We start from the raw sequence: 24837 nt of genomic DNA, 5'->3' as shown, positions 1-24837 counted from the left end.
TACTTCGACGTGCGCAACAAATAAAGCAGTGACTCGTAATATGAAAAAATGAAGATTATAAAATATTGCTTTTTGATTTTTAAAGTAATACAATTTTAATTAGGTATTTCAATATTTTGTTGTTTCTGAATTCTGATATAGTATATTATTATCTATAATAGTACCTACTATACCTACTATCATTGGTGTACAATTGTGGTTATTGTATAATGTATGACATATTAACATAATATGGCATATAATTGCATATTTAGCCACTCTTTCTTTGCATACTTGCATCATATTTGACACTTTTTAAATGCATATAAATCCGGGCTCTAGTGATTAATGATTATAGTCGTGTACTCATGATAATAAATTTATATTTATAAACAGAACGAGAGCTTGCTGTGAGCGTGATAACCGGTAATCGATAAATCGTTGTTTTTAGGGGAATATTATCGATTATCGATATTGTAAAAATCGATGTATCAATATAGCGATATATCGATTTTGCCATCGGTTTGCGCATACTCATATTATAGCTTAGATCATAACTAGAGCGACATCTGTTAACGAGTGAAAACACTAGACGCGCGCGCGCACACGCAATCTCCTTGGTAATTTGTCGTACGACAGTTGACCGCCTGCGTCCGCTTTGTTTGCGATCCGTTGTTTTGACGGTGTTTTACGCTATGGCGCGCGGCGTGTAAGCCGATAGTGCGTGTAATAAAACAACAATTTTTTTTCATGAGTAACAAATTTTTTATCATTTTATGATATCCTAAGAGTTTTTTCTCTATTCCTCTCCGTCAGTTTCAGTGGATGTTTTGCTTCCATTCGACCGGACCAGGCGAGACTCGAAGATCAAGTACCTAGATAACATCGCGCGCCCGAGTCTGTTTTCGCAAAACTGCACATCACGCGGGGCACCGGCCGACCGACCGATACGCACTCCGGTCTCCGGCACTCGACGGGCACAAGCGAAGCGAGAACGGAGGTGGTGGCGTTAACGACGACGGACGAAGGAGCTGCTGATGCAGAAGGTGACGTCTTAACCAGCGAGCGATCGAGCCCCGACGACCATCGTCACGCGTGTGTCGAAAGCACTACACGCGCGCGAAAAATCCCCCCCCTTGAGGCCGCCGACAGAGAGTTGTAACGGCGTATTTCGCCCGCTCCTCCGTGCCCCGCCACCGCCACCACCACCAACAACAATCGATACCGTCATCGTCGTAGTCGTGATAGTAGTAAAACGTTTTCGGTTATAATAGTGCGACGCATCGTTTGTAACACGCGCAATTTTTGTATTTCCATTTTGGGTTTTTATATTCTATTTTTTAATGTCGTTTTTCCGCCCCATTGTTTAATATCGTTTAAAATATTTATCATTCCGTTGCGGTTTCTCTGTTCGTGGTCGCGTACTCGTTATACCTACACACGTCCGCGACCGCTTCAACTGGTGACGACCACGGCGATTATTGCCTCTGTTACGTTTTAACGCGCTGTCCATGGTGGTTCGGTCGCAACATCGGCCTGCCATCTGATTCGGGATTCGTTTCACAGTGCGCACACACACTCGCCCAAAATGCACCACGCTACCGCCATGGTTTTCCAGGAGAACAACAAGAGATCGCTGTTCCTGGGATCGTTTGTCCAAGGTAAATTCGTGCCCCGTGCCTTGTTCTTGCTCTTACATCGCTGCCTATTATTTTGGTCGGCGAGATTCGCCCATTTACCCCGATGACAATTGTTGAACAGCAGTTGCAACATTTCGTTCTTGCTTAAAATCCGTGTCTTATGTTTTCACTAAGTATTTCATATTGGAAGTGTCTGTTACAGGCGGTTCAATTTTGGTCATTTTAATTCACATTTTGGCTCAAATAGTAGGTGCACCGTACATATAATTAAGTATTCAAGCTACTCAAGCCTAAATTACATTCTATTTAATACTTACATAGGTACCTAACCTAAACTACAGTTATTATTTTGATCATTACATTGTATTAGGTATATATATCTAACTTGACTCTAAATACATTTATAAATTCGGTACCTATTTATTTTAATTTAATTGCCATCTTTCCATAGTTTTGAATCAAGGCTACTAATATATTCTGATATTTCTTATTACCTACTTGAAAATGTTTTTGTGTTAGGATATCAAAGTATACATACGTGACTATCTTTTGGTACACTATTTAAAAACAACATATTTGTTTACCGTCTTATGTTCCTTCCTAGGTATTTACTTTATGAAAGTTAAGCTTACATAATATCATAAATTTGATGGTAGGTGTACATTACATTCTGTTTATTTTTGTATTCTCAATAAATGTACTTATATCTAATTATAGTATCTTTAGTTAATCATAATGTACTTCAATATTTCTGATTTAGGTAGTCTAAATAATATATGCAGTGATTATTTTAAATTTTAACAGCATTACTTAAATATGAACTAAAAAAATAGATTCTTTCAGACTATTCCATTCTATTTAGGTACCTATGTCATCTAATTTTATTACTAATTTGCTTGAATTAACCAACTAACTATTATGTTAATTATATTGGTAAATAAATATTCCTATTGAATAGGTACTATTTGAGTATCTTAGAAAGCAGTACCTAGGTATATTATACATAAGTCATAAACATTGTAGGTACATACCTAATACAACATTTTAATTTTTACCTAATTACCTATATTGTATATTTTAATTTTAATTTTAGTAACTTAATGATAACTAAAGGTACTTGAGTATTTGTACAATTTTAGAATATATAAATTAGAACCCCGATAAAAATTAATACTTAACTACCTGACACCATATGTTTTTAACAGTTAATTGAAACATCTAACAGGAGTATTCAAAAATAAGTTATGTCCAGTACCTAATAAATCTAGGTTTAAGGGATTTGTATTATTAATATAACTATAGGTTTTAAATTAATGATAAACTTTCTAATGATTCTGGTTTAATTTTTTATGTAAAGAATCATTCAGTATCAGCCAATGGGTGTAATTTACAAAGTTAAATAATATGTTGGTAGGCACACATACACCTTTTATAAGTTGGTCTTTACAATATACTTAATGATTGTTTAAGTGATAGTTACTATATTATGAAAGTTAGCTGCAAACAATGGTTATTTCGGTTGGTTATAATTTGAATAAGCTGTAACAACAGTACAACGGTTGTAGCTTTTTAAAATTTAATTTTTAGGCTTTTAAAACTCAAATTTTACTCCATATATTGTCTTATAAGTATATATTTTTGTATCACTTAAATATCACTATTAAAATACAATTTATACCAACAAGAATTTTGGAGTGTTTAGAAAATACTAGGATTGTATTTTTTCAAAACTCAATATTAAGTATAATAAAATCAAATTACAAAAAATCAAAAAGTGCTGTCATTTTTAGCCTGTTTTTTGTCAAGTTTATATTGTTTCTTATAATTTATAACAATGTTAAATTCATTATGTTCTATCACATAGGTGTTACATATTAATATTTTTTTCTAGAAATGGTAAGATTTTTCAATTGCTTGTGTTATTTCTCATTAGTTAGATCCAGTGTAGTTGTTATAGATGGATAAGATGGATAGTAAAATATAAGTACCTATCTAATATTAATACATAGCTTGTGTGTCCAGGCGCGGACTGGCTGGAATGGTGGGATCCTACAGCATCCTTTGCCCTAAAATATATTTGCCTAATATTATTTATTATATATTTAAAGACTCAAAGCACCTAATGAACAGCAGATTAATTAATTAATTTTGAAAGTTTCAAAATAACTTATAACTTGGTACTTATTTACGTTTCTAAGGTATATTCAATTTTTAATATTTTTGAAAACAAAATAAAATATATTAATATTTTATAAATAATCTACATGTTTTAAATTTTCCCCAAGAGTTTTTGTTTTTTGCTCTTGGAATTGTGTAGCATCCCGTGTCCTTTTTTACCAGTTCGCGCCTGGGTACGTCTTTAGTTTTCTACATTAATCAAATGATTATTTGATAATTTTACATCTATTTAGGTTTTTATAACAAGTTGTTAAAATTGGGATTTTTTTCTATATAAATAATTTAGTTAATATATATAGACAATAATTATATTATGTAGACGAATCTATAACAGATTGGTAAATGTAACAAGAATTTGTTTGACGTGTTTTATTGTTTTATTACGTTTACAACAAATCAAAGTTCAATATAGTTCAAAAATATTTCATATTATTTTAAATCGTATTTTTTTCTTATTATTACTGCATTACCTAAATTCCCATGTTCAAGCGAAGTAATTATTTGTCGTAATTATCTTTTGTTCAATATTCTGAATAATTGAATCATACTAAGTCCTATTATTTACCACTGACCACACTCACACCATCACACATTTTATCGGTTCACTTTTCCCAGCCATTTTTTCCAAATATATTTTTAAGTTTTTATCATTATTTTTTATCTTTAAAGATATGCTTTTAAAGGATTTCATTGAATATAAATATCTCGATAAATATTCACTTTCTCACTTCGTTTTTAAAACGTACTTATAGGAGTTTTAAAATTGTTCATAAATAAATACTAAAAATATTTCATGAAGTATTATATTTTGAATAACTGAAAATACGTTAAAAATAGTGACAGTTAGAATAAACAATCAAGAAAAAATGTTGCTGCTAAAAAAATACTTAATACATTAATAGTGTATTTTTGTATATAATTGTTGATTTTTATGGTAAATTAGTTAACCCTCATACTGATAGAAAAAATGTACCTTGATTTTCTTAATTTATTTTCAATTATCAAATATATTTATATTAATTAATATAAATTACTTATAGTTGATTGTTGGCGTTTATTCTTTAATTTTCTTCCTTCAATATCATTTGTATAATTTTATTAGAAAGAAAGTATCCAATTATTATTTTAAAATTATTTTATAGATAAATAATATAATAGCAAAATTGTGTAAAATATGTTATTAACTGAAAACTAGTAAAATATTCTACACTCGTCTTTACGAGTGAAAAACAGTAAATATGCTAAATTAAATCAAAGTTACTAACTCTTTATGTGACATGTGTAGGTATCTTAGCATTCTTAGCTGTGTTTTAAGTTAATACGTAAGAAAATGCCATCTCCTAAAAATTTCTGTTTTAACCAATAATTGGAGGAGTCCGAGGGAGAACCACGTAGTAACCCATTTGATTTTGCTTTGAACCGTCTTCTCAATTCTCAATCCAAGGCATGTGTTGTCTTCAAACAGTTCAAACTTTGTACTTGCTCTGAGCCAGGGAAGTGTAAAAATAAATAAAAATATATGTTTGATATTATTCATGTTTGTGCGTGCAGTGTGTAATAGTTGCTCGGGACCATAATAATGTTATAGCGTGTGTATACAAACATAAAAAAATGTATATATAACGCGCGACGAGCATTGTTTACATCGCGGGATTCGTGCTTAACGCGTCCCCCCGATTGGACCAATTGGGTCTCCATTCTCGACGCACGTCGCACACACAAACAAGACGCACAGCGGATCGACGATCGCCGCCACTGCCGCGTTGTGTATTTGTACACCATAATATTGTATTTATATACTAACAGTAATCGAAACCGGTTTTCCGTCGGACAAATTCTTGGCATTCATTTCCCTTGTTTACCCGCCGACGTAGATGCTGTGCTTCTGGTCCTTGCTCGGGGTGTTAGTGTTGCGTGTGTGTTCTCGATAACTTAATTATTATTATTGGCCGAGAGGAATGCGTCCCCGAAAATATGTGTTTAATATTGTGTGTGGGAAGATAATATTTCGGATCGGGATGTTATTTTCCCCCATTCGGTGTTCGGCCCGAACTTCTTGAATTCGCTGTCGAGTGCCGACGACGCCCTTAGCGACAATGGTTGGAAGAGGCGGCGGCGGCGGCGGCCCCATGTGAATGACACGTGGTGCGGTTGTGCGTCTTCGGTGTATAAGCGCCGCCGCCGCCGTAGTTGCATTGCGCGCGCTCATAGCTTCCTTGGCGATCAATGAACCATGCAGACGTCGCTCGGCTAGCCGGCTGCCTCTCTTCATCGTCTGGCTCCACCGCGCGCCATGCTCATCACCACACAGCAAACTCGTTTGACCACCCAAACGCTGCTGCGTTGATCGTCCACAAGCTGTGGTGTGATGTATGTTTGTGTACATCTGATCAGTAGTCACGTATACGGGGGGTTAAAAATAATAAAAATAGAAAATAAATATAAATGCAATTATTGTTCATTAGGTTAACCTTTAAATCTTGAGTGACGAACTCAACCGATTGTTTTTTTGAGTTTAAAATTTAAAAAGAAACATCTGTGGAAATTATCATTGATATTATATTTGGCCCGTTTTGTTCCGTTACAGTCGGAGCAGGCATAGAGAGATTGATGATCCAGAATAGCGACGGGGCCGGCGAAGACGAGTCTATGGAAATATTCGATCTCGCAGGTAACCAACACAGTGATAACATGCCCAGCGAAACCGTCAAGCAGATGTACAACGCGTCTGCTGAAGAAATCAGGTAACATCAAATTATCACAACCGACGACTTTACATCGGGATCGCTCTGTATACCGTTGGAATGTATTAAATTGGCGGGGCGACCGATGGGGGGAGGGGGTTAGTCCTGTGAGTCCTCCTAACCACCTGGCTTTTTTTTTCATCGAGGGTTGATAGTTGCTACTATTCTTGGAAACAGACGTACACGAGAATGCAGCTGTTTGCGCCCCTCGAATTAAAAACAAACATTGCTTTTTTTCGACCCTATCGTATCCTCTCAGCTCTCGTGGTGCATCACGTTCATGCAACTATGTAGTTTTTAGACATTTTCTTTCATTAGCTGAGAAGTTTCGAGTAGTTGTACACGAAGAATAATCATGGGGGTCTTTTGTAGCCGTGGTCTAAATTTAAAATCTACTATTCGTGCCAACTGGCTACTGTTATTGCCAGACAGTCAAATATACCATACCTTTATAGTGGGCTAAAATAAAATCGCAGAATTTCACCCGTTGCCAATGGCTGAGACCCGTAGTCGGATGAGAAATTTTGCTAATTAAAAAAATTCGAAATTTCCACTTGTGATTAATACATATCTAAGATTTAACTTCTTCGCAATAATTCCCATGACATGTGGTTGTTAGCGTATTGTAATTATACGATCAGAGTGTGTTGGTCATATGGTACCTCATTTCAAACTGCAAAGTGTGTGCCTGGCCATTCTATAAATAGCTAGACACATCAACTCTTACTTCCTGTCTGGTACTATTGCCACTTTGTTCCTTTGCACAGTTAACGTCCGCTACATTACGATTTAAAACAATAAAATTCAATTACTTAAAAGACCTATATTAAACCTACTGTATTAAGTTTTTAAATGAAACAAAATCCATATAAAATATTTTAAACAGCGTTATTCTTTTTCATTCATATTTTATTTAATTTGAATATCAAGCTCATATTTTAATCTTAGCACATTTTTTGAAATTTGGAATGCAGGGTAAAATTTATTACAGTGTGTTATTGTAAATATGTTGTTAATGGTTGTGTTACTAAAATTAATTCGAATAAAACAATTTAATTAACAATAACAATTTCAGTAGCTTTAATACCTGTACGGCTGTACATATTATTAATTATTATGTATAAATTAGTAAGAATCTATATTCCTAATAAGAGCCTAACCAACCTAACCAAACAAGCACTTATACATTTATTACGTCTATTATTACATGCCGTGAATGATTGGTGTGACCATGAAGGTGCGAAGAACGAATTCGGGGAATTAAAAACTTTGTTTGACCAGTGTGTCAGTAGTCTTAGCATCATTTGGCATATAAATAAAGTAGGTCAATACGTCATAGCATAACAGCTAAACAGAAATAAATTTTCTGCAGAGTCTGTAATGAACTTATTTTTCCTTTTATAAATAACTATTGTTTAAATTGGCGACTTCATGATGGACACGAAATAAACGAAATTTTTAGGTATTTACTATTTAGCGATTGCTAATGTATTATTATAATGTTATTATTTTGTTTGTTTAAATAAATAAATTTAACGGTCAATTTATACAGAATATTTAAAAAAATATAAAATACTATTTGAAAAATAATACATATAAATAAAAATCGCGCCTATTCATTAAAACCAATAACTGGTTGTTGAATCTCGGTTTCAATCCTTTTTTTTAATGTATATCTTTGTTAAAAATATTCTTGGAGTCGAGTAGCTTGATTTAACAATATATCGGCTAGTCTTTCCAATAACTCCGTGCATTGTTACAGGCTAAATTATTTTGCATACTTGAGTGTCGACTGGGTAAAGCATTCTCAAGTTTCTTAACATGTTGTTGAAATATTTCTATATGAAAATCTATATATTTTGTGAACATGTGATACATTTAAAAAAATATTTTTGTTGCCTATGTATATTTTTAAAACCTTATAATTTCTATTAAATCAATTACTACACGTTAATGTTTGTTTCAAAATATTTTGGAGATATTGTTTTTTTTTGTTCTTGTAAATATTTATGTTCTTGTTAGTAAAAAAATTCCAATCCGATCATCGTCAATGTGCACTCTTCAAACAAAGAAATAAGTATTTTTATTTATTTAAATATTTTTTTTACTTCCATTGATATAATATATGTATGCATACAATTATGTATTATTGTTATCTAAACATGATGTGTACTTTATTTCAAGTATGATGATACATCAGTATTAATTTAAATTGGGTAATTGATGTTTTTAAAATAATTTTAAGTGTGTTTATTACACCTACTTTTACTAGTATTATTTCCAACACTTAATTCACTCGAGATTATTCTCGTATTGTACTCAAGATTCTTTGGTAAAAAAAAAAATGGATCAGTAATATTCATACTGATTGATCAATTAACTACCCAAAGTATAATATATAATACTATAATCATTATTTAAATAAATAAATTATACAGTTTGAATCATTAACATATTATTATTTTTTTTTTTATTGAGCTTAAACCCGGCAACTATGGCCATTAGCTGTTTTTTGTTTGTAGGGAGGAGGAGCGGTTGGTTGAAACACGTTTGTATGTGTGGTAAGGATTTGTAGCTAAAAATCTCGGGTGGTCACCCATCCGGTAGCTAGCAACGCCAACAGATTTCTGCAGTTGAGTGTACCGACTGTGCCACACATATTAGTTTATAAACTGTTAAAAAACCATGACGTATAACATTTATGTAATAAAATCTGTTTTAAATATTTAAAAAAAATGAATATTATATAGGAAGAGATTGCCTTCGATAACAAATCGGTACCTATCAACGTTTTCTTCGATAACGTATTGTTTACTTATAATAGTGTAATTTCATAAAACCTTTTACGATGTAGTACGCAATATGACGAACATAATATTATGAATATGCCTATTTATAATATATTGGTTACTTAATCTATAATATCTATAATCATAATATGAATCAAAATGTCTATTATATAAATCAGTCTATAATACGACACCCAAACCATTTTGTGGACATAAGGTTTTTTTAAAAATATTTAAATTCTCGTTTATCGGGCGTTGAATGCATTTCTGATTCGTAACGAATACAAAATAAAAATGCGTCGTCCGATTTTGGACATCTGCCAAAACGAGGCGCCGCACGTTCCTATATACGATAAAGCCCCGCGTGCGTGATTAGTTTTAACGTTCTGATTAAAAGAACCGACCAGACCAAAACGACGGACAACAACCGTGTGGAAACGACGTTGAAAAATATAAATAAAATAACATACAAAATGAATGGATAAACCCCGTGAGTCGGCTGTGTGGTGCGTCTTTACTATGCGTACGAGCGGCGTGTGTCGTACACACGCCACACGGTAGTACGGAGTACAGACGATAGTAATAATATGAAAGAGTATCAGCTTTGGCGCGCACGAATGATTTGTCGCGGGGCCGGACGGGGAAAACACGACTACCTACCACCGGCTCGCGAGTCCCTCCAAAGAACGCAGACGCGCGCATCCCGTTCGGCCGTTCGTGGAGTGTTCTTCACGGTCGTCGCGTGCCATTAATCGATTTCCCCCGCACGCGTGCCGCTGAAAGCGTTCCGCAGTGGAGAAAGCGCGTTGGGCGACGGCCGCCCTTAATTTTCCGGGCGTTTTCGCACGCACACCGTTTATCATTGACCGCCGGTTGAAAAGGGCGGCCCCGCCCCGTATACGCGACCGGTGTTTATTTTGATATTGGGTACTCGGTTACGTATATTTTGCCCTTCTCATTCTCTTGCGCACGCGCGCTCGTTCGCCGCTTCCCGACCGTCACACGTTGGCGGCACTGTGGACGCACCGGATACCCGGCCGTTGGTCCCACTGGACCCGGTCCCCATTTATATTTTTATTTCGTTTGGTTTTTTTTCCCCCGTAGCCGCTCACGCACGCACACGTACGACCAGTCGGAGAAGCGTCGCACGGTTTTTTTTTATATTTTGTACTCGTTCACGTGAGCGTGCGCGCATTCCACCGCGAGTGTGTGTGCGTCGGTCGCTTTCTCATTTCTCTTTCTGGCGGTACGCTCCGCCGCCGCCGGCCTTCGTTATTCACACGACCACCGCCATATAGCGTCGCAGTTGTAGTGTACTAGTGTAGTGTGTGCCGTCCGCGCGAATCGTGTGTGTGTGTGCCGTTTTGTCGCGCCGCCTTTTCGCTTTCTCTGTGCGCGCGCGCGCTCTAAACCTCCGTGTGCTGCAGTACACGCGTGTTTTTCTACCGATAATTCGTGCGTATATTTACTACGGTCAGTTTTTGGTTGTATTTTTTGTTTTAAAATGTTTTTATTATTTAATTGTTGAATTATTATCCGTACTGTTGCTATTTAAGTTAACGATATCGGTCTGTTCCGTATATATCGTTATTTCGATTTTCCATGCGAAAATGAACTTGCATCAGGACCAGTTGCAGAGTTCGATGGGTGATTGCGCGGTAATCGATACACTCGTGTCCGGCAAGGTAAGGAGTCGAAGTCTTATTCACACACTTCGGGTACCGCGTTTCCCGCGTTTTTCTCCTCGCCCCGCTCTAGATTTCCGGCTTAGTTCTATATAGCACTATAGTAGTGTAATGCTACGAGACGGTTTCCACGCGCGCACGAGGCTTTCGTAATTTCCGTTACGGTTTTCGATCGGGACGTCGTGTGTGTTGCTGTTGAGATGCGGCCGAGTGACTGTTAACTTTTTTCTACGCAGTAACTAACTCTACCGGCCGACAATGAACTCGCTCGTTTGTTGTGACGGTGCGCCGCAGCCAGTAACCAAACGGAGGAGGCGGCAGCGTTCCTGACCCCTTCTAAAACGCACCTCATCGTTAGTCCTCATGAATGAATCGCTGTATATATGTGCGTGCGTGTGCGTAATAAATATGCTTGTGCGTGCGTGCTCGTGCACACATGAAAACATTGACGTGGAGGGGGACTAACTCGCACACATGTGTTACACGCCGTGGCTGCAGACGGATTTGACCTTTTCATCGCTTACCGCCACTGTTTGAGGGGAAAACAATTATATTATACGGTCGTCGCCGTCATGTGCGTCGCGCGAGAACCGGATGGAAAATCGTTCGAATGCTCAGGCCACAGCAGCTGCCGCCGGAAGTATGATGCTTGCGGCGCGCGCGTTATTTTTTAAAACAAAACATTTTTATTCTCTTGACGCGCCACGCAGATGGCCAGTTGCACTCGCACACGACATTCCTGCAGTGTTCCGCGGCTTCACCACTATCACTCGGATGGCGTCCGAAGCGAAAAACATCGCCGTCTTACCACGTGGTTCGCTCTGCCGGCAACGAATTTAAAAGGATTAATAAAGGAGAAAAAAAACTCGAAAATAAGTTCGTAATTCTTAGATATACTACCCTCCACTTGGTCGGTGTTGATCGAAAATAATATTACGGTTAGTTCACGTTAGGTGGTTGTCGCGGAGAATTGCCCACGCTGAAAGCTCGTGTACTACGACGGCCTCGTGCGGTCATGGTTGTAGTAGTGCGTTTGGGTTGTCGGTGGCGGGGACCAGGGGCAACGGCGGCGACGTGCTATTGGAGGGAGAAAAATAACTATCGATCGCGCAGGGATTCCGTGTGTCAGTGTCATCCCCCCGGTAGTGAGTAGTGACTACCGACTACTATTATTATCGACGGGAATGTTTTACGACAACGCCCGACGACTTTATTATTATTATCGTCGTCATCATCATCATCGTTACCCGTTTCTATGACCTCTGAAACCACCCCTTCTATACTTCAGTCGTAAAGACAGACGGACAGATATTTTATCGTTGTCGTGTTTCGTACTCTTAAATGTGCGTACTACTATATACGTATTTATTACTACAAAACGATAGTATCATTTTACGGTGGAAACGTTTTGTTTTCGCCAATGTGCGCGCGCAGCAGATCACGGTCGCCAATGTCTCTTAACAGCCGCGTGCGAGCATGAATAGCGCTGCGATTTTGAACTTGAAAATCATGTGTGCGTGTGTTGTCGCGTAGACGACCCGCGTGTAAACAGTATGTACTATGTAGTACATTATACGCACACTTCGAATATCGTCGTGTGCGCCTTTACATTTTTATATCACGCACAAAACGTCTCCACACTTGTTCGTAAGTGTGGGACAAAAATACTTGTCGTCTACGTTCGCTGATGATTATTGTTATTATATCAAATAAGTAAACCACGTGCGCGCTTTTTCCGTTAAAACTAATAATATTATCGTTGTTACGTCGGCAGAAGTGCGTTCTCCGACGATGACTTGGGAATAATAATATATTATGATCATCCTATATTTCTTTCGTCCGCGTTTAATTTAGAGCCGTTGACCTTGAACCGGCCCGTCGGCGGCATGTCCTCTTATGCCCCTCCTCCGTCTCCCAGCATGGGTTTTACAGTCGCCGGCGAGGTGCTGTCCTTTTGTTGATGTAATTCGGTTCAAATGTGCACCGCGTTGCATTCGCTCGCTGTCTGACTCGCGGGCTCGCTCTCCCCCTTTCCAGTGCGGGTTGGTTGGTAGTCCTGTGCGTGTGTGTGCTGCGGACGTTTAGACTGAGTGTGTGTTGTAGTCGTCGTGAGAGAAAATTATTACGATCAGGAACGTACCGCATACACACAATACATATTACATATCTCAACCCCTGTTTCTACGCGTTGTTATTATTATTATGTTTAGAACGCCCACCACACCCTAAAAATGTAAACGTTGCCGACGTGACGTTATATTATTATATTTTTTCCCTTTCACTCTCGGATCCCTCCTGGTCTTCGTATACTCAAGACTACTCAATACATGGTGAATAATCCGGTCGATATAATATTTAAACATTTAAAATAGCTTTAGTTATTTAATACTTATAAGTTATAGTATTTAAAAATCTAACCTATAGTAATAATGATCAAATTTATGTAATTATTACATGGACAAATCCAAAACATTCCTCAACTTGCTATGTAAAATCACCTTAGGTGGATCTCGGATTTCTCCATCGCCAAATTCTGACTTCTCCATCGTTTTCAGCATGCTGTATAGTTTTTAACTCTATACAGTACGTATAGTCTACCTAGGTACATCAAAACAAAAAATATTGCACAAGAAAGGGTATCCAGTAAAACAGAAATATTCCCTGATTTGTGTTAAAATTATCGCACTGTTTACTAAGTTACTTGCGGTTACTTGGTTATTATTAACACCGTGGTATTGATGAAAATTACGTCCTATTCAGATTTCCAATCGATGTGATTTGTGGTTTTAACCCTATAACACATGGGGTGGCAATAATGTTTACCGATGATTCATATTTTATCAATCGGTGTTCGTCGTTCCTCGTTAGTCATTTCTCATTTCGAACATTTTCATACGTGACACGTATTTTATTTATATCGATCATACGTAATTTTATAGTTTGGCCATCAACAACGCCCACCGGTTGAAATGACGCGTTAACATAACGAAATCGAAAATGTATTTCCGCCCCGATTGATCGAAATGTTGCAGGAGTTTTCGAAATATCCGTTTTGGAATTGACATATTTCATATTTTATTCTATCTATATATATTATATATATACAAAATGACTTGTCCTGAGTGATTCATCATCGCCTAGCCGGAACCGCTGAAGCCACGACTTTGAAATTTGGCCAGTAGTTTTGTTTTGTCATGTAGACACAAACTATGAAAGGATTTTTCAAAATTCAACCCCTACGGGTGTTAAAAGAGGTAAACATGGAAAAAATCGATAGACTTATTCATCATCGCCTAGCCAGAACCACTGGATGAATCTAGTGGAAATTGGCATACAGAGAGCTATTATCGTAGGCAACCGCTAAGAAAAGATTTTTGGAAATTCAACCCCTAAAAGTGAAAATAAGGGGTTGTAAGAATACAACAGTGGCGTCATCTATCAAGCAATATCTAATTTAAATATACAACATACGTTTTAAAATACAAAACGTACGAACTTCATATTTGGAAAAGTGGTGTCTCTAATGATCTAGATGTACAATAAGAAAAGACTCTGATATTCATATTTTAAAGAGGTGGTTAAACAGGGATCTTAAGATTCACGGTGGAAATTGAAACTTTTTTTTTGTTTATTAATAGTTGCCTTTGGTCGCAGGTTACATACTATGTGAGTTATTTCACAAACCTACGTACAATTACGCCGATTAGTCCGTAAAAATAAAATTTAATATATACATATTAAATACTCCTAAAAATCCGGTATGATCAACTATGACTTCAATACTATTTTAGGTACACTGTATAAACATTTTTTTCAACTACAAAGCTATAGGCTATGTTTTATTACCCACTTCATTTTTTCTGCAACCTAACGCAGGTAAATTGCTTACCCGATAATAATAACAATAACTCACGGGCAACTCCACGCGGGATGGCTAAAAATGAAAATATAATATGATTTTGCTTCCATTTGGACAGCGGCCCCAGCGAATTACGCCTAAATTAATCACAATTTTTTTACCTGGAAACGCCGGGTTATTCAGCTAGTTTACCTAAAATCAAATGCCATTAGTTGCTTTTTATTCAAATTTGTCCGGTAGTAAACCAAAATTTAAATTGTCATTTTTTTGTCGTAATTCAAAACATTTTATTTATAAAAAGGACGTTGTTTTACCTGTTAGTTTTGATATTAGAGTGAATTATAAAAACCTATTATCAAACCATTAGGCAAGAACATTATCTGTGTTGTGTTATCTCTATCGGTTTTTTACAACATTTTAAGTGAGTTCACTTTTTAACTAATATATCGTAAAAAAAACGACTTGAGAGAACACAGATAATGTTCTATAACGCAACACTATTGAAACTGGTTAACGGAAATTTGCAATGTCGTATGTGTGTAAAACGGAGACAACGTCATATCATGCGGATGGAGGTCCTCTTAACAATTTTGAAAATAAAGCAAAATAAAAGAATCACAATCTTTGTGAACTTATTTATTACTTTAACTTATGAGTTTATTACTTTTTTATTTAATATCTACTATTTTTATACACAAATTGTATTTTATATAGGTACTTCAATAAGTTTCTCTAAATTTTAAAATTAAAATTAATAAAACTATTTAAAACTTATAATGCAAAATGATTTCACGCAAGTGCCTACTAATTATAGATTTGATTTTTTCCATTTAAACTTTTCAACTAATGATCATCATGTCATCAAAAGTTTTACTCCTCTTACTTTAACAATTTTATTGATAATTTAAAACTAAAAAAAAAGGCAAATTTTACGTAAATAAAATATTTATTTGTTATTTTAACGCACGTATTCTGATATTGTGGGCTTGGACTTGTGTATCTATATATATATGTATATGTCGCATTCACTTAGTGAAATCGCTCATTTCATGAAGTGGAAGTCCACTTCATGAAATGTGTCCATTTAGTGAAAATGACGTTTTACTACACTATATGGACAATTAGTTGACCTTTTCATGAAGTGGATGAAATTCATTGTAAATTTCATGTAATATTACTGTTTATATATACGAGTATTTTTGATATTGGCTTATTGTACGATTTGCACTAGATAATTGTGTATAATATGATAATAATTAAATAATATAATATAGGTAACCTTAAATAATGGAGTATAAAAATTAAATTAAAAGTTTTCTTAAACTTTATTTTATATTTTATTATTTATTTTTACATAGTTCAGAGTTATGGCAATGCCTATTGCACAACATTTTTTTTTAAAGCAGGCACATCTTGATGTAATATTACTATTATATACGAGTATTTTTGATATTGGGTTATTGTACGATTTGCATTTGGTAATTGTGTATAAAATAAATATATAAGTTGCTTGATATAATTTGTAACTTGTACACTATATAAACTGGTTCGTCAGTCGATCGGGTAATTTCAAGATAAGATATCAAATAATTGAAAATGATTGTACAGATACATAGTAATATACAGATAATGTACGATCCCAAAGTCCCGTTGACAATAATGTGTCAGTCTGTCTTATACCAGTTGATGGTAGTAGTTGCTAGTAACACATTATTTTATATAATATGGAAAAAGTATTATGTTTTTTATTCGGCTTCGTAGCATAATATTCTTATAACTTCTCATAAAATAATACTTTTTCATATTATATAAAATAACGTGTTACTAGCAACTATTACCATTAACTGGTATAAAACAGACTGACACATTATTGTCAACGGGATTTTGGGATCGTACACTATCTGTATATTACTATGTATCTGTACAATCATTTTCAATTATTTGATATCTTATCTTGAAATTACCCGATCGACTGACGAACCAGTTTATATAGTGTACAAGTTACAAATTATATCAAGCAACTTATATATTTATTTTATACACAATTACCAAATGCAAATCGTACAATAACCCAATATCAAAAATACTCGTATATAATAGTAATATTACATCAAGATGTGCCTGCTTTAAAAAAAAATGTTGTGCAATAGTCATTGCCATAACTCTGAACTATGTAAAAATAAATAATAAAATATAAAATAAAGTTTAAGAAAACTTTTAATTTAATTTTTATACTTCATTGTTTAAGGTTACCTATATTATATTATTTAATTATTATCATATTATACACGATTACCTAGTGCTAATCGTACAATAACCCAATATCAAAAATACTCGTATATATAAATAGTAATATTACAGAATGTGGATAAAATGAATTTCATCCACTTCATGAAAAGGTCAACAAATTGTCCATATAGTGTAGTAAAACGTAATTTTCACTAAATGGATACATTTCATGAATTGGATGTGACATATATATGAATAAATAAATATTAGGTAGGTACTTATAGGTGCTATGTTTATAATTAAAACTATATTTTTGAAAGTGTCTACCTGTTCCCTAATTGTTTAACATTGTTCATTGGTAATCGGAAAAATATACAAAATCCCCAAAGCAAATATTTATATATAATTGTACATTATAAAATACTCTAACCCGCTTTAAAATTAAAATATAATTTAATGCCTAGATGATAATCTTAACTTTAAATAATTTTATAAGAAGTCAATTCACTCCAGTGGCGTATATAGAAATAATTTTTGGGGTTGGCTTTTTAATATGATTGACTATTAAATCATACTTTAATTTTACAGTAAAATCCAAACAAATTTGTTTCTTATATAGTCGTTGAAACTACCTCCCACTAAATATAAGTAATTGCGGTGTTATTACTTTTTTCGTCTAGATAATGTTATTAGTTATTACTTTTAATTATAAAATTGATGATTGTAGTATATTACATCTTAATACTTTAGTTCTAAAATCATTTAAGATGTCAGGATTCATAAACAGGAATACGATTAGTTTTAAAAATATTATCTCATTTATAATATAATATAATTTAATTTCAGTATAATATTTGTCAAATTGAGATACAACTTACTGTACTTTCAATTTTTATTACCAAAGTGTATACCTATCCGTTTATAAATAAATATTTATATAGCAATATAATGTAGGTACCTATTTATCAATATTAAAATAATATAATAACTATCATTCAAGTAATCAATTTCTAATAAAATGTTCTAATAAAATAGATTAACAAATTCTATTGCTTTGGGGATTTTTTTTCCTAGATTAGATCATTAAAATATTAAGTATTGGGTAAATATACGTTTATTTAAGGAGATGTATCAATGATTTAATATTTCTAAGTGTAATTTCAATGTAAAATTGTCAAATCCCATATAAATATAGTGTGGTATGTACCCTGAATACCTTTATACCATACATTAATATTATTTTCGAAGTTTATATTCAAAAACTTCTATAAAATTTATTTAATTTGAAAAGTGAATTGAATGGTTGATATGTCTTCAATGAAACATAACCTAATAATAAGCATTTGACACATTGTATATTTTATGTTATAATGAAGAAATTGCAGTGATGAATTTTCTGTATGACTCATTTATATTAAATAATGTATTATTTCATAAGGCTATCTTTTTAATGTTTTTTTTTTTTTTTATCCATATCATAATTGTTTGTTAACAGGAATACCACTCCAAAATATATATCATGCTGTATGAAATTTGTGATAAAGGATCATTTAGAAATGATTCCGGACATACTCACAGTGATAGAAAAAATGACAAAAGACGAAGGTATTTTTTTTCTTTAATGTAAAGGATACTACGGAATCTTGATTTAAAATTTTAAAACAAATATATTTACAGACAAGCTGATGCGGTTCGACACGGTCAGTACTGTTGGTTATTTATGCACAGTTTTTCACCAACACGAGAACCTCAGATCTTACATACATTCTTTCTTACTCCCAGCTATTATCAAAGCATTATCTGACCCAGCAGAACAGGTACATTGATATAATATCTTAAAATGAATAATGAATAATATTTTTCTTGGAATAGGTAATAATGCGTGCTCAGATGGTTCTCACTTACATTATAAGTAAAGGTGTGATCAACAACAAGACCGTTGAAGACATTGTGTGTCCAGCACTTATATTAGCGGCCAATTCCACAGATGATCTCCATGTACAAAATAACATTGTTACGGTAAATAATTGTGATTCTTTCTTTGTTTATACCTATATATATTTAAAGAAAAATGCCATTTTGATAATGTGATCGTTGCCTGTTGAAAGACATGGGTAGTGAGATGTGGTATATTTAAGATTGTCTCACTATCTTGTCTTTCATGTTGCATCGATTTTAAACGACAGCAAATTTGCTTGCCTTTGGAGTCGATCTGTTGCCGTCAAAGCGGGCTGTCGTAGAGTGTTCATTTTTTTTGACTATCACAGCCAGCTTTGATGAGCACCGGATCGATATTGGTCAACCGTTTTCAAATCTACCTAATGCCCAACATAGGCCGTCAAAATGGATGTGAAGTGTTTTTTTTTACTGTTCATATCACAGCCACTTTGATGAGCCGATGTGTGTGGTACAATCGACTGATCGGCCATCATTTTATCTATGATGATTAGAATTAGAATTGTGTTTTTTCTTTACTATTTTAATTAAATTATTAATATTGTTTAAAATAATTTGTTCTTTTTTTTTTGTTTATATTTTGAATTTTAATATAAATAGTATGTATGCATTGTTGATATAAACTCATACATTTTGTAGAAAGGCCTAGGAATAATAATTTTAAAAAAAACGGATATGATTATATTAAAGTATTTATTGTTTATTTATAGTCTTAATATATACTTTTAATCAAAAATTACAAGCAGTCGGTAATATAAAATAAATGTATTGCTACATGTATGCATTAAAATCTTATTTTTATTCGTAAGGTACATTATATAGATAAGACAAACGTCTTATCAATATTTTAATTATTATTAGAGTTAACACTTATTATAATTTTAAATGTATTGATTATTCCAGAATGATAATAATTCGAAGGCGTCCAAATGGTCAAATCGGATGTGACGTGTTGATATTTATATTCATATCACAGCCGTTTTTGACAATTTTGGCGGCTAATCGTAGTCTTCAAATCAAAAACTCATTGGCTTGAGATGCTCACAAAGTAACTGTGAAATGTTGGTATATTGAGTCATATCACAGCCAGCTTTGATGAGCGTTACGAGTTGAGATTTCTTCATGGATCAGCCTTCATTTCATTGATAACTGAGGAATTGTGGTTCTCGTCAAAGTGGTTGTGAAACGTTCTGGTTTTCATTTTAAATTCAATTAATATCGTATCACAGCCAGCTTTGTATGAGCACTGCAATTTCTACAATCTATATTTTTTTTGTTCAAATTATCAAAATGTTGTTTATACTTAATATTTATATAAAGATGTTTTTTTAATTTTAAATTATTTTTAATTTAAAACAAAAAGTCATTACCTGCCTATTACTAATATATTTTTTTTTTTTTTTTTTTACCAGTTAGTAGGAAAAATTGTTCTGAAAATAAATGACAATGTGCTGTGCAAAACTGTATTGCCTTTCTTAATCAACAAAAGCCATAGTGATTGTATATATGTCAGACTCGCTGCTTTATTGAGTTTTCCTGAACTTGGCCATGCATTGGATATAGACCATAAAATCAAAGTATTGGTAAGCTATTTTGTTTTTAGTATTTAACATTATGTAAAGTTTTTTTGTGTTTAATTATCTTAATTTATTTTGTTTTTATAGTTGCCTCGTTATTTTGAGATGTGTAATGACCGTGTGGGCACTATTCGGAAAACATGTGCTGATATTATTACTCCATTATCAGTATGTTGTGATGATGCTTTGAGGCAAGGGCCAATTACTGATGCAGCTGGACGATTACTTAGTGACAGTTGTAAATTTGTACGGCAGACAGCATTAGAAAACTTAGGTCCATTGATTACTACATATGCAAGTCCTGCTGTTACATCATTGGTCACTACACGCACTTTAATTCTGATGATGGTCAGTAATTTCACTGATGATTTACATTATATTACGTAAGTTCAATTTCAAATATAAATAATTTATACACACATATGCATAGATCTATTCCTGGCTTTAGAAAAGTCCCCATCTGGTTTTCAGTACATTATAACAATACTGTTAGTAAATTATAATTTTGAATATGATGAATGGTGTTATCCATGGTCCATGTTTCATCTGAAACATAGTGATGGTTAATTATCCAAATTCATCTGATTCAACTACTCGTTGGTTATAACCACTTCATATATGGAATATGTTTCAGGTATGTATTGAGTATGCATGGAGTGGTTGGATAATAATTTTAGTTTTTAATAGATTACAATACAATTTATAGAAATATACAATGAATTAATTTTTGTTATTATATTCTAAACTATTTACGTTTTATCTATTCTATTCAGACATTAAAATATACCTATTCATATTCAACTGTGCACAATTAAGTCACTTAGTAACCTAAATTCCTTTTACTTATATTCATAAATATGTTAAAAATATATATTGTGTGTATACCCCTACCCCTACCCCTACTTGTAAGCGAGAACCTATTACAGACCCGACATAATATGCTATACAACTATGATTGCCGGTTGTGAAAATAATATGTTCTCTTCCCATGATAGTATGTCTAATATAAACCCCTTGGGCATTTGGGAAATGATTTGGGAAACACAGGGGGCTAGGATAAAAAACTGGTTCAAATTTATTGTCATTTACCTGAAGATATTCCAAATTGTAATTATGGGAGCTTTTAAATATACAACATAGGATATTCTTAGTTTTTATTAACTTTTTGGTAAGACGTATGAATAAATATTATATAATATTTTTTAAAACAATATTTCCTCAAAGTGATGGATGTATTTTTAATAAGAGTTATAACTTTATTTTTAGGTTTTTTATTGTATAGATAATTATTTAACAACTATGTTATTAGTAATTTCACACAAAATAATGTTATATAATTTATTTTCAAAAGTTTTACCATTTGTTGATAGTAAAAAACCAATTAATGTCCTATGGGATCACGTAAAAACAACATCACTTCTGTTTGGAGTGAATTCTGGTAGAAGTGACACTTTTAGAACAACTGAAATCAGCACAGTTCAATATCCTTTTTCTAATGTATAAGCCATAAGCAATATTTACTGTACACATATTTCTGGTCTTAACTGATGTGCACGGCTTATATTACTTATCTAACCATTTTAATATTTAAATTTTGGTCATACTTATGATTGAATGTTGTCCGTATATAATATTTAAGTTATTGAAGATGGTATATATATAAATGGTAGACAGCATTGTAAAATTGACAGTGAGTAAATCTAAAATTAATAATACCATATTGGAAGTGCTCAGTATGCAACTTTGACTTGGGTAAATTTATTTTACCTAACATTGTATGATATGTTGATGTTAAACGTATTGACTTTTAAACTATGAAGACTAAAAGGTGTTACAAAATGTTAAGTCATTTTAATTAGTTTTTAAATTAAATAACTTATGTAATATCATAATACTTAATAATTTGTTCAATTAAAAATTATTTTTATTTTCTGTCCAATAAATTATTTATCCATCTTTTATCTTATTCTTTATCTTATTTATCTATAAATTATAATGTTGTATGGTATCAAATGTTATTTCAACCTTAAATGTTTGTGTCCGCATTTGCTTAATTCAGGGTTTGAGAACATATAATTTTTCTGACCATTATTGTTAATTGATAGGACAAGGGATGAGGGTAGGGAGAGTTCTTGGTCTAGGTTGGGGTTAAATACACATATTTAGTTAAATACATTGTGTAATATTGTATAAAATAAATGTTTGAAGCACACTGATATTATTAGTTCATATTATGATGTTATATTAACATAACTAACAATTATAGTCTATTCAGAATAATAAGAGATCAGACAACGGACAAAAACTAGTTGTTGCTCACTCATCTATCCCCACTAAAGCCCAACATGTTTGCCCTATCTGTAACAGTCACCTTTAGCTACTGTCACGGCAGCAGGATGGGTAATGGTACATGATCCTATATAATCATTACTGGCTTATTAATGAACCGACTGCTAGGGCTTGGCAACTCAAAAAGCTCAGTTGCAATATTCAATGGTGGTCTGTTCTCATTCTGAATAGAGTATAGAATTAAACATTTATCCAGCATGTTTTATTTTCTGTCATTCTGTGTTCTAAGTTTTAACTATTATTTTATTTCTTCACTAAATCATTTTTATTATATAAAATCAAATGATAATTTTAATTTTGGCTTGAATGCTTTCACAAATCACAGAAATCTATTTAATAATATTTCATAAGATACCTACATTTTTATTCTGCTAGGATTAAATTGTAATAAATATTCAAACTAACTATACATTGCATAGTTTGTATATTCTATTCACTGCCTGTTTCGTTAAGCCTAAATTTTTAACTGTTAAATATTTTTTTCTCATTGTATAATATTTCTAATATTTTATAAATTTCCAGTATGAAATGTCAAACAAGTCAAGAATATTTTAAGGCTACAGAATTGTTAATGGATCGAGAAAAACCCTGGTCAAATGAAACTACGATGAAAAATGATAATAAGTAATATATTAAGGTCTTGACATTTTATTTAGCATGTTAATAAAAGTATCTTTTTGATATTTACAGTAGTCCAAAATACTCTAAACATGGTTTAACATCTTTTTTTTTTATGCAAGTTACTATTTACACTTAGTTTGGGGAATGTGTGTCTTCTAATTTTTACAAAATATTAACTCTCAATTACCTTTTATCAATGAAAACAATGAATTGTAATTATATTGTATTTAAAGAGAATAATATTCTACCTATACTCTGCGCCAGGAGAGAACATTGCCATGACATGACCAAAACACTCAATGTCAATGGCTCATTAATGTCTGGTATGTTCGGAAATGTTCAATGCTTTAATATTTAAATATATTTTAATTGATACCGTCACAGCACAAAGTGGGAAAAGGGGGCTTCTGACCGGCCGCAGCACATGTTCTCTCCTGGCGTAGTGAATAATATATTTAAGTACTTAATTATGTATTTTAGCCTTTTTGCTTGTCTTGGTACCTTAATTATAAGTAGTGCAAGTTTTCTTATAGGCTTATACTAAACATTGAATCGTTATTATTCACAATTACTTTTTATCCATGAAAGGTGAATTGAAACCATATCGATATATTAAAATTATATTGAAGAAAATTTATTTTTATTATATTTAATTTCTTAATTATGCATTTTAGCCTTTTTGCTTGTCTTGGTACCTTAATTATTAGGTAGTGCAAGTTTTCTAATAGGCTTATACTAAACATTGAATCGTTATTATTCACAATTACTTTTTATCCATGAAAGGTGAATTGAAACCATATCGATATATTAAAATTATATTGAAGAAAATTTATTTTTATTATATATAATTTCTTAATTATGCATTTTAGCCTTTTTGCTTGTCTTGGTACCTTAATTATTAGGTAGTGCAAGTTTTCTAATAGGCTTATACTAAACATTGAATCGTTATTATTCACAATTACTTTTTATCCATGAAAAGTGAATTGAAACCATATCGATATATTAAAATTATATTGAAGAAAATTTATTTTTATTATATATAATTTCTTAATTATGCATTTTAGCCTTTTGCTTGTCTTGGTACCTTAATTATTAGGTAGTGCAAGTTTTCTAATAGGCTTATACTAAACATTGAATCGTTATTATTCACAATTCCTTTTTATCCATAAAAGGTGAATTGAAACCATATCGATATATTAAAATTATATTGAAGAAAATTTATTTTTATTAT

General features: G+C 32.9%; 1 protein-coding gene across 4 annotated transcripts in view; it reads left to right on the top strand.

The window, feature by feature from the left end:
- Nucleotides 1–652: 652 nt before the first annotated feature.
- LOC132948917 (serine/threonine-protein phosphatase 4 regulatory subunit 1-like) overlaps nucleotides 653–24837 on the top strand; it is a 29432-nt gene continuing 5247 nt past the window's right edge. Inside the window, exons 1-8 of one of the 4 annotated variants that reach the window (XM_061019611.1) lie at nucleotides 653–1640; nucleotides 6385–6541; nucleotides 18599–18708; nucleotides 18781–18920; nucleotides 18976–19122; nucleotides 20472–20642; nucleotides 20724–21019; nucleotides 23508–23609. In XM_061019611.1, the coding sequence (XP_060875594.1) occupies nucleotides 1568–1640; nucleotides 6385–6541; nucleotides 18599–18708; nucleotides 18781–18920; nucleotides 18976–19122; nucleotides 20472–20642; nucleotides 20724–21019; nucleotides 23508–23609 (1196 nt within the window). In that variant the 5' untranslated portion in view covers nucleotides 653–1567. Of the gene's footprint in view, nucleotides 1641–6384; nucleotides 6542–10482; nucleotides 11016–11101; nucleotides 11892–18598; nucleotides 18709–18780; nucleotides 18921–18975; nucleotides 19123–20471; nucleotides 20643–20723; nucleotides 21020–23507; nucleotides 23610–24837 lie in introns of those variants that run through there. The other 3 variants (XM_061019614.1, XM_061019612.1, XM_061019613.1) reach the window with 3 other exon arrangements.

Source organism: Metopolophium dirhodum, chromosome 7 (assembly GCF_019925205.1).
Source record: "Metopolophium dirhodum isolate CAU chromosome 7, ASM1992520v1, whole genome shotgun sequence".
NCBI lineage: Eukaryota > Metazoa > Arthropoda > Insecta > Hemiptera > Aphididae > Metopolophium > Metopolophium dirhodum.
Note: the sequence above shows the minus strand (reverse complement) of the source record. Positions and strands in the feature narration are given on the sequence as shown.